The sequence below is a fragment of the Epinephelus moara genome, chromosome 24 (assembly GCF_006386435.1).
Source record: "Epinephelus moara isolate mb chromosome 24, YSFRI_EMoa_1.0, whole genome shotgun sequence".
Taxonomy (NCBI): domain Eukaryota; kingdom Metazoa; phylum Chordata; class Actinopteri; order Perciformes; family Serranidae; genus Epinephelus; species Epinephelus moara.
In genome coordinates, this window is record NC_065529.1 from 11,529,745 (window position 1) to 11,540,847 (window position 11,103).

Here is an 11,103-nt window from a genome sequence, read left to right on the forward strand (position 1 = left end):
CAAACTGACTTTCTGTAATGCATTTCAATGGACGTCCAGGCAGAGAATGTCCCAGTGTATGGGAATGGCTATACGCACTGTGATTGGCTCATCGCATTTGAGGGCGGGGCTTAGCCATAGGTCAGTTGCTCACAAACAGAATAAATGTTCAGGCCCTTAGTAATAATGATATAGTATATTTCAACTGATCATTTAATAACATGACATAAGGCCTACAGCTGTAGTAGCCCAGCTAATAAACATGTTGGCCTACACTGCACAATGCTAACTGTTTGGTAAATTCAGGAGAAACTTACTGCCACAAGTAGACAAAATGTAATAAAATAAATGTCTAAATGTATAATTTAAATGTTTTCTTTATAGCAGTTTGAAAGAACACATATTCAACCAGTAAACTAGCCCAAAATCTCAATCTTTTGCCTGCCATGTCTTGCCTAAGAATAAAGTTTAGTTTGAGCAATGTTTGGAAGCAGGAGTTGGATTTGTAAAGAGCCAAACACAACAGTCTGTGTGTGTTAATGTGTTTGTGTCAGTGTCAGAGTGAATACCAGAAGAGCTATAAGGCTTCCCGCTCCAGAAGTGTGTCTCCTCAGCGCTGCGCCCCGTTGGCCGGCCTGCGCTCTGACCAGATGGGTAAGTTACTGAACTCTGAATGCACAGATTCACTCCTCTGAGCTCCACTGTTCACACTGCACTGACTCTCACTGACTGTAACGGTGACACATCTGGGCCCAGTTGTTTTATTGTTCTATGTTTTATTAATAACAGTTTGAGTGGTCAGAGAGAGTTGAGTGTCCTGACAGCTTGGTGGATGAAGCTGTTGATGAGTGTGGTGGAGCAGGCACGAAGGCTCTGGATCCTTCTCCCTGATGGCAGGAGGCAGGAGAGGCTGTGTGAGGGGTGGCTGGGGTCACGCACAATGCTCAGAGCTTTACGTGTGAGGCGGGTGTTGTAAATGTCCAGGAGGGAGGGGAGTGAGACACCAATGATCTTTCCAGCTGTGGTCACTATGTGCTGCAGGGTGCTTCGGTTGTAGTCAGTGCAGCTCCCGGTCTCAATGGTGCCACAGTAGAAGGAGACATGATGGGGGGGGGGGGGTGGGCTCTGGCCTTCCTCAGTTTGCGGAGGAAGTACAGGTGCTGCTGAACCTTCCTCGCCAGGGCTGTGGTGTTGGTCGTCCAGGAGAGGTCCTCACAGATGTGCACCTGCAGGAATTTGGTGCTGCTCACCATCTCTACAGCAGCACCGTGGATGGACAGTGGGGGTAATTCAGTGTGTCCTCTCCTGAGGTCAAGAAGGGGGAGATTGTTGTCCCGACACCACGTGGCGAGCTGGCTGATCTCACCCCTGTAGCTGGTTTTGTCGTAGTTGGAGATGAGACCCACCACGGTTATGTCATCTGCAGACTTAACGATGTGATTGGTGCAGAATGTTGGCAAGCAGTCATGGGTCAGCAAGGTGAAGAGGAAGGGGCCGAGCACACATCCTTGGGGGCTCCCGTGCTGAGGATGATGGTGTTAGATGTGGTGTTGTGGACCCGTACTGCCTGTGCCTGTGGATCAGTTGGCCTGATACGCAAACCAGAAGGGGTCCAGGGTGGGAGGAAGGGTGGATTTTATATGGGGCGTGACGAGCCTCTCGCACTTCACTTCACTTGTTATTCTGACATGTCTTCCTCTCAGGTATCAGCAGAGAACCACGCCTGCAGCGTCGGAAGAAGCTCAGTGCTGGTGGTCTGGCTCAGTCCTGCAGCTCTCTGCTCTGCCCTCCACAGGACACCCTCACTGCTGAGCTGACTCCTTGTGCACACAGAACAGCACCTCCTGTTGGTAGGACGCCTCCATAACAGACTCCTCTCAGAAGTGTATTAGAGTAGAAACACAATAAAGTTTCTAAGGTGCCAATAAAAAGCAGGTTTGTCTCTATTAATCCTCTGTTAACATATTAACAAGCGTACGGTTAAAGATATCGAAATTAATGTATTAAGATACATTTATCACGTTTAATTTAAGTAACATGCTTGGAATTATAATGTTGAAATAGCAACAAAAAAGCTGCTGTTTAGCATGTTAGCATCCTAAGCTAATAACATGTTCTTTAAATGTCTTCTGTCTTCATCACCAGCATCAAGGAGTCGCTCAGCCCTCAAGAAGGAGCCAAATCCTCCAGCACCTCCCAGAGCACGAGCTGACCCTGGACCTGCTGCAGACCCACAACCTCCAGCTGGACCACGACCTTGTGCAGACCCTGGACTATCAGTAGAACCAGAGGCTGCTGGGAAATCCGGTAAATAAACATCACATAACTCAGTTTTCATCATCATCTTGTTATTTCTGAGAATTCAAACACCATACGACTCTATCTATAGACCCTTGACTCTGACCTGTTACATGTGTCTCTGTGTCCTCAGCAAAGCCCCTCCCCTCCAAACCCGACAGCCAACCACAGCTGAGCCGACCTCTGACAGCAGCACCTGACGGACAGCAGCTCTCTGCCAACGAGGTGAGCCAAACTGTAGCCACATATCTGAGCTAATACATCCACCACAGGTTTGTCTTGGTGTCACCTCCTTCCTGTGTTGCAGGTCCAGCACGCTCTGCGTTGGAGGGCGGGGCTCAGGGCAGGAGGTCAAAGGTCAGGCAGTCAGATGTCAGAGTACCACAGACAGTTCAGCTGGAAGAAACCTGCAACTGCTGCTTCACCCATACTGACTGCAGAACAGGTATGCTGAATCAGTGATTCTAACAGCTTTATTCTTGCCTGTTTTTACTCTGTCATGTGTTTTCTGTTTTATTGCTTTGTCTTTTATTTGGTTTTGTAAAGCACTGTGTTTTGAAAGGTACCATTTTAATAAAGTTTATGATTGTTATTTCTATTATGATAACAATACACCTTATACTCGAGCTGTGTCCCAGCTGAGGGCTGCTGAGGTCTGTATTACTGAAGTAGTTCTGTTGTTTGTCCACTAGATGGAGCTACACTGTTTTTGTAGCTGGTTTAACTTCACTGAAGAAAAACTTCCCTGATGAGTTTACTGGGTGTTAATGATATATAACTGGTTCTATTCTGTTCAGTTGATGAGCTTTAAAAGTGGTTTAATGAGCCATTCAGTCGTTTCATTGATCTTTAATATTATTGATTATTAGGGTTAGGGGTCAAAGGTTGAATGAATTGAACAGTCACATTAAACATAAGAAGAGAAACAGTCTATGTTTCTGTTTCATAATGAAAAGAGGTGCACAGTGCACAGTGTGGTCCATTCCTATGAAGACTTACATTAGTATGTGAGTGACTGCTGACCTTTGACCCCCCCCCCGCAGGTGCTCCAGTCCAGCCACAGGTCTGTGCCGCCCTTTAAGAAACACCCACTTCCAATAGAAACAGAGTATCAGCGCAGCTTCCAGGGTCTGGCGCCGCCGAGCAAGCCCCGCCTGCGGAAACACCTGGAACATCAGCAGAGAGTCCCACTGTTCCACACGCAAACGGTATGAAGAGCGAGCACACACACACACACACACACACACACACACACACTGCCTCCTGTCGTGTACTTCCTGCAGTATCAGTACAGAGCATTTGAATTTTTATGTGACAAGGTGAAACAAATTATTTTACGTGGGACATTTCATACCCAAAGGCAGCCCAGAGTACGGTTATTGTCTGCTAATGTAGCGTGATGTTAGCTGGTAGGCTAACAAGTACCTCAAATTGTACTCAAGTACAGTACTTTAGTAACTGTACTTACTTACATTCCACTGGGGCAGCTCAGTTAATTGAATATTAATCATGATCATGGCGTCCCAGAGTTAAATGAACCTGATCGTCTGTGATGTTGAAGCTTAAAATTCAAATTAAACCAAGTGTTTCCTGAACTAACAGCAGCCTCCATGGTTGAGGAGCCGCTCGTGCCGCTACACACACACACACACACACACACACACACACACACATACACACCCTGCAGCAGCAGCTCGTGAAAAGCTTTCCAGAGTGTTGCAACTGCAGACGAGCATAACGAAAATCATCCGTCATTTACCATCATCATCGTCGTTGTGTGGACACAGGATGGAAGGAAATGAGATACCATCATTTTAACGCCACAGAACGTCAAATCTGATGTGGAACGATTACCATCTGGAATGTGTTTGGCAACAGCTGATTCAGGATCAGCACTGTGTTCATTGATCCTGAATCTGAGTTATTTTCTTTTTTTACCAACGTATTGAACGCCATATTTGGTGCATGCAAGAAGGTAAACACTGCTGGAGCGACATGTTTTCTCTTTTGATAACAAAGCTTGTAAAAATATGAACCTTCGTACACTTAGTGTGCACAAATGTGGCAAGGGAAAAAACAATATCTGTAATCTGTCACCTAATTTTTTTAGACTTGAATCAGACAAACAAGCTAATTGAAGACATTCTGTGGCCTCTGAAGAATTCAAACGTACATTTTTCCACTTTTTTTTAACATAATAAAATTAGAAAATAATGTGCAGGTGAATAAGTTATGAAATTAATGGTTAGTTTTAGCTACAGTTGCTTTTCTATTATTGTGTTTTAGTGTTGTTTGTTAAATAGTTTTCAAACTGTTTTCATCTCCAGAACAAAAAGAGGGAGGAGAAGTTGGAGAAGAAGCCCCACCCCAATCAGGATGACCCCGCCCACAGTAAAAATAATGGCACTCCTCCACCTCCTCCTCCAGCGAAGAGAGGACACAGGTGTGTTTATCAGTGTGTGCGTGTGTGTGTGTTACTGCGTATTGTGAATGCATCGTGTTTATGAACATCTGTCTGTCTGACAGGATGTTGACAGAGTATGAGACCAGCTTTCGTTCTCCTCTATACAGGATCGCGGAGGAAGGCGGAGCCACACACAGCGCCGCCCCTCAGGTCAGGGAGCAGTCACACACACGATGAGGGGCGGGGTCACTTCCTGTTTTTATCACATTCATCAAGCTGCAGCTTGGATGAGAAGTTTAATATCACTGCAGGGGTCGGTCATGTTTAGCTTAGCTTAGCTTAGCATAAAGGCTGGACGCAGGGCTGAAACTGCTAGCCGAGTGCCACTTAAGAGAAAATACACCATCAGTCTACAGAACATGTTCGGTAACAAGCTAGCAGAGGTGGACAGAGCATCAGTTTCACTTTGTTAGAATTCCTTCACCGTCCAGTGTTCAGGAGGGTCACAGCTGGAGCAGAATGATCCTCAGAGGTTTCCTCCTCTTCAAAACAAACAGACCAGTTGAATAAACCAGTAAAAACCACCGAATAAAACAGTTCAAACACTATCATGCATTTAAATAACTTATTAGATGGATATAGAGAAAGGTGACGTTTAGAGAGCAAGCCCAAATAAGCAACTCCACTTTAGAAACAAGCCCAAAGTCGCGGCTAATAAGCGGACCTGGCAACCCTGCGGCTTGTCCTCCTCACATTTCTTCCGTCCTCCTGTGTGCTGACGTGGGACGTATCCCGCCTCTCATTGGCTGATGCTCTCTGTCAGTCACGTCACACTTCTCCAGTTCTCTACCATGCCAGATATCCAGTCCCAGTCGCAGACGAGGGGGCGACTTGCTCCTAGGTTGTTCACACGAGGACTCGTTGTGGCAGACTATCTGCCGACTCACCTCCGACCCAAGGTGGCTCTCAAGATCCTCTGTGACGTCAAAATCGCGGTGAAAATCGTGTAATGTGAACTAGGCTGACGCACAGTGGGCGAAAGAAACTTTATAAAGTCAAAAAAGATCGTACTTTTGTTTGTTTTAATAAATACATTAATTTGATTAATCAAGGTCATGTCTCAGGCATTTCATCTTTCTGCTGAATCGTATTAAACCAAACTGAATTCTGTAAACTGTTAGACTGTTAGACTCTGTTCATTATGCATCAACATTAGTTTGTGACTCCGACTTCCTCTCAGCTAACGTTAGTCACTAGCAGTCCAGCACCGCCACAACTGGGACGCTCTGATGACACACAAGATTTTCCAAAAAGTCAGGTTTCAAAATTTGCAAAGATGACCTCAAAAAAAGTCGAGTGTCAGCTTCGCCAAAGGAAACTGTTTTACAGATTACCTGAGAACTAACAGCTCAGTTGTCCTGCAAAATTTTCTGTTTTTTTCCAGCTAATATAATGAATGTTGCTGCGACCTGCACGCTGCCAAAGAGGCCAATGGTCACAATGTTTTAGGTGCATCAACTGAAAACGGATGTTTCAGAAAATGTCTGACGTGTGTCCTCGTCCTTCACTAATGCAACTCAACAATATATAACACTGGTCTCCTCGTCTTAATGCAGAGAGATTACTTATATCTTCAATGCTGCAGCTGGTAAAGGTGGGATACTTTATAATAATTACATCATCAAACTTAAGTTGATCATATTTTATATTCATAATCTGAATCTGCAGAGTAACTAAAGCTGTCAGATGAATGTAGTGGAGTAGAAGTGTAAAGTGGCATAAAGTCAGCTCAGTTAATTGAATATTAATCATGATCTTGGTGTCCCAGAGTTAAATGAACCTGATCGTCTGTCGAAGCTTAAAATGCAAATCAAACCAAGTGTTTCCTGAACTAACAGCAGCCTCCACAGTTGAGGAGCCGCTCGTGCCACCACACACACACACACACACACATACACACACACACACACACCCTGCAGCAGCAGCTTGTGAAAAGCTTTCCAGAATGTTGCAACTGCAGACGAGCATAACGAAAATCGTCCGTCATTTACCATCATCATCATCATCATCATCATCATCATCGTTGTGTGGACACAGGATAGAAGAGTGTGGAGACGTGTGTCTGCGCTGCGAAGCAACAAAACTAACTTGTTAAACCACCAGGAAAAAAATCCCACGAGATCCAGAGAACAATGACATCGCTTATGTTACCATAGCGCTGCTGTTAATCCCCGTCCTGATCCATTGTCAACGTAGACGTTCACAGTGACACTGCAGCGTGTCACAGTACCGCCACTGCTGTTAAAAGGTTAAGTCTAATGCAAGGTTTATGCTTCTGCGCACCTACGATGCAGAGGGCGGTCGCAGAGGGATGCAACGTGCCCCTCCAAAAAATTGTAACCACGTGTCGAGGCAACGCAGACCCAACGTAGACTGCAAGAGCTATGATTGGTCCTTCGAACTACATCATTGCCGGCATTTCGCAAGGTTCCCCTTCCTGCTGCAGCACCACAACACCGCCATTTTCAAAAGTCTCCAATGTGATCGGTTGGTTGAGCCATTCAACGGGCGAACAGATGGCGCAGTCGCCTCTCGCTCTCTCTCTTCTTCTTCGTCGTCGTCGTAACATTTGTAATAAGAGCATTTGTTGTTCATTGTCGATAATTTCGAGCTCCAGCAACAGTCTGTCTCTCTCAGTCGCCATCTTCACTGTGCCGGAAGATAAACGAACAATGAACGAGCAACGACCATAGACGTCACAGAGTCTAGGTAGGTGTATAAAAGAACACAGCGCCCCCAAGCGCTTTGGCTGGGAATTGCATAGCGACATAGACCAACAGGACGCAGAACTATGATAGGCACACAGCAACTGTGGAGCAACTGCGTGCATGTTTCGTCGAGTGTACGAGTGTACGCAGAAGCATAAAGAAACTTTAAGAGTTGTTAATTAGCAGGACTGTAGCACAACATGTCAGTGAGAGCAGTCTCTGTGGATTTAATTCTGGGTAAAACGTTTTGGTACAAAGTCAACACGCCTCCGCGCCGGCAACAGTTTTCTTGTTGTCCATCCATCCCATCCCTGTGAACACGATATCTCAAGAACACCTCAAGGGAATTTCTTTGAATTCGTCGCAAACGTCCACTTGGACTGAAGAACAAACTGATTATAATTTTGGGGTCGAAGGTCAAAGTCACTGTGACCTCATCCATTGGATTCTTGTGAACATTGTATCTTAAGAACACCTTGAAGAATTTTTTTCAGGTTTGGCACAAACATCAACTTGCATTCAAGGATGAAGTGATTAGAATTTGGTGGTCAAAGGTCAAAGTCCCTGTGACTTCGCAGCCATCTCATTCCCATTGAGGCAGTATCTCAAGAACATTTTGAGAGAATTTTCTCAAATTTGGCACTAATGTCCACTTGGACTCAAGAATGAACTAATTGGAATTCGGTGGTCAAAGGTCAGTGTGACCTCACAAAACATGTTTTTGTCCGTAACTCAAGAATTCATTCACTAATTCTGACCAAACTTGACACAAATGTCTGACAGGATAAAATAATGAAGGTCAAAAGGTCAGAGGTCAGCTTGACTGTGACATCATCATGTTTTAACGTCATATCTCAGGAACAGAAGGGGAGACATTTGGTCAGATACTGAATTGGTGACTCTAATCTTGAAACTGTGCTGATTGTATAGATCTTCTGTGTGTGAAGCATCCATGTTTTCACTGACATGGATGGAGACTGTCAGAGACACTGGACATGAGGCATGTGACCACGAAGTCGTAATTCTAGTTTATATTTAGTTTCTAGGAGATGAACTGTGAATAAGCACCAGTCTTATTTTGATGCACAGATTAGTAGCATGTCTGCAGCACAATGTGAAAGTGAAAGCAGTGCTGTGTCAAGTTAAATGTGAAAATATTGTGTCCCTAAAAACAATGCATACTTGTGATCTTAGTATTTATCAAAATAATTATGATACCCATTTTGGCCATAATCGTGCAGCCCGACTGTCCACCACTGTCAGCTCGTCACCAATCGATCCACGAGTCAGCTGGTTACGTTCACACAGCTCGGGCAAAGCTTTTTAAGAAACTGCTAGCTTTAGTTTCATCAACCAAACAGGAGGGAATAGGAACTTTGTTGGGGACTATTTTCAGTGGCGGATTAATTCACAGTTGGTGAGTGTTTGTGGCAGCAGCACAGTGTATGTGGGACTGCAGTGTGTGTGTGTTCATGGTGATAATCAGAGTGTAGCTACACACTGTTTACTTTCATCACTTTCACTAAAGGTGTGACCACTTCTGATTTTCGTGAGCTGGAATTTAACTCTGCAGGACTTTGCCCACCTGCACATCTAAACATCATGTTGAGAGGACGGTTGATGTGGTTGATCTGTTTCCCTTATCAGCCTCACTGATGTGGCGGCTGGGGATTTGCACAGTGCCCGCTTCGTAGCTAAACTGTGTGTGTTTGTGTGTGTTGCTGATGGAAAACCAGAGTGCTGAGTGTCAGCGGTGAAACCACAGTGCTTCATTTCAGGGAAACAACTCACTGTTAGTCACACACACACACACACACACACACACACACACACACCAGTCTTGTGGAAAGTGTTGTGTGTTGGGGGGCAGAGATGAAAAGTTTTTCTGCATAAATTCTGCGGATTATTGCTGAAAACATCAAACAACAGTAAAGTACGTTCTCTAAAGCTGCGCAGGGCAAACGGCTTCTACATCGTTTGCATTTACGTTTTTAGCACAAGACTTTTTACACTACATGGCCAAAAGTTTGCGGACACCCTTGTAAATTTGTGGATTGATTTATGATACAGAGAGGTGGTGTTGTGATTTAGAGGTGACAAAGTGTAGCTGTATTATTCTAACGAACATCAGTTAAAGCTCTCTGTTCAAAGCCCCTCCCACCTGATGACCACAGGCATGTGCACGGCCTTCATACAGTAACCGAAAAAACCTAAAAACCTAGAAATGTCATGTTATCTTGAAAATAGAAATTTTCAGGCCTGGAGAAATTTAGGAGAAATAAATCAACCCAGAGAGTTTTGGAAATGTTCTTCACAAATGTCTGTATGACGGAGTAAATATACTGAGTCTGTATATGGTGTTAATATTCAGGCAGGTCAGTCGTGTCACTTGATGTTATGTTGTTCACTCGGGCCTTTACTTTGCCAGATGTCAGTTTACGTATCGGAGCTTCAGTTGGTGGCTGTGGCAGTTTGAATGCAGCCAGGCCAAACCCCCAGCAGCACCGAGTCTAACCTGTGTCACAGCAGCAACAGAAAGTTTGCTGGGCGGAGATTCAGGGCTGTCTGCTTCCCAGAGCTGAAGTTTGTGCTGGCTCGATTCCGGTTTCTGCAACCGCTGACTGGGGGTCAGTCTCAGAGCTGCTGCTCCTCCCAGCGAGGTGGTATGTAGCTGTGTGAGGCGGTGCACACACTGATTTGAGGCTCTCGTTACATAAGGAATCCCTCCTCCCTCCTCCCTCCTGCAGGTTATTTTTGGGATTGTTGCAGCCTGAAATGCCTGATCTAATGGCAGCTTTTCTAAAAAAAAAATTGGGATGTTTGCAGTAGTTGATGTCTTGGATCTGGAGCCTGTTCAGTGTTTCCCAGCAGCAACAGCTGATGGCCGACACTTAGCTGTTGCTGCTGTTGAAAGCAGCGCTGAAGGACTGCGTCGTGAGCCTCTCTCCTCCTGCTCTCTGCCCGCTGAGCTCAAGCTAACACAGCAGCAGCTTAAATCCAACACCAGTCAAGGAACACTAGTTGCGTGATGATAAAAGTTCTCCCTGTGGATGAAATAAGAATTCACCTGTTTTAAAAACTCAAACTTGCAGTGAAGTTGCTGTGATGGGACAAAGTTGCAAGGTCGCGCAGAACTCATGGGAGACTGGCTGATCTGCGTTAATTGTTGCAACTTTAGCTCCTGTTAGCAGAAGGCTAAACTATTAGCAACATTTTCTCTCCATCTCTGAAACACTTCACTGATACTGACACGTGTTTTATTTAGTTTATTATCCGACTCGTTTTCAGGCTCTGTTTGATCAGTCTGTCTTCTGTTTTTGGGTTGCTCTGCAGTGCATTGAAACAGACCTTCACCATCTGAAGGGACGCACACGCTCATCTGCATCAGTAGATCAGCCAATAGAAACGCTCTCTCTGTCTGATATGACCTTTCAGAACACGTAAATTACAGAATGCTCAAAGGTTATTATGGGACCTTTGCCAAAAATAAAACTGCCTACCGCAGCTGTAATGCAGCAAAGTCACACTGTACTTCAACATACTTATATTTACAGATTTATTTTTAATGTCTTTGTGGTTTGAAGTGTTCTAACAGTCAAATACATTTTCAGGATTAATGCGTTCACTCATTCTTGAGAATCGAGACAAAACATT

The 11,103-nt window shown here is 44.8% G+C and overlaps 2 protein-coding genes across 6 annotated transcripts in view; both read left to right on the forward strand.

The window, feature by feature from the left end:
• The window catches only part of LOC126386069 (filamin-C-like), a 218,438-nt gene that overhangs the window by 75,484 nt on the left and 131,851 nt on the right, over positions 1-11,103 (forward strand). The window lies entirely within an intron of this gene.
• mdm1 (Mdm1 nuclear protein) overlaps positions 1-11,103 on the forward strand; it is a 23,673-nt gene that overhangs the window by 5,722 nt on the left and 6,848 nt on the right. For 3 of the 5 annotated variants that reach the window (XM_050038184.1, XM_050038188.1, XM_050038185.1), the window contains 8 exons: positions 534-633; positions 1,683-1,829; positions 2,125-2,286; positions 2,411-2,502; positions 2,585-2,722; positions 3,321-3,485; positions 4,605-4,720; positions 4,804-4,891. In XM_050038184.1, coding sequence (XP_049894141.1) covers positions 534-633; positions 1,683-1,829; positions 2,125-2,286; positions 2,411-2,502; positions 2,585-2,722; positions 3,321-3,485; positions 4,605-4,720; positions 4,804-4,891 — 1,008 coding nt within the window. The remainder of the gene's footprint in view (positions 1-533; positions 634-1,682; positions 1,830-2,124; positions 2,287-2,410; positions 2,503-2,584; positions 2,723-3,320; positions 3,486-4,604; positions 4,721-4,803; positions 4,892-11,103) is intronic. The other 2 variants (XM_050038187.1, XM_050038189.1) reach the window with 1 other exon arrangement.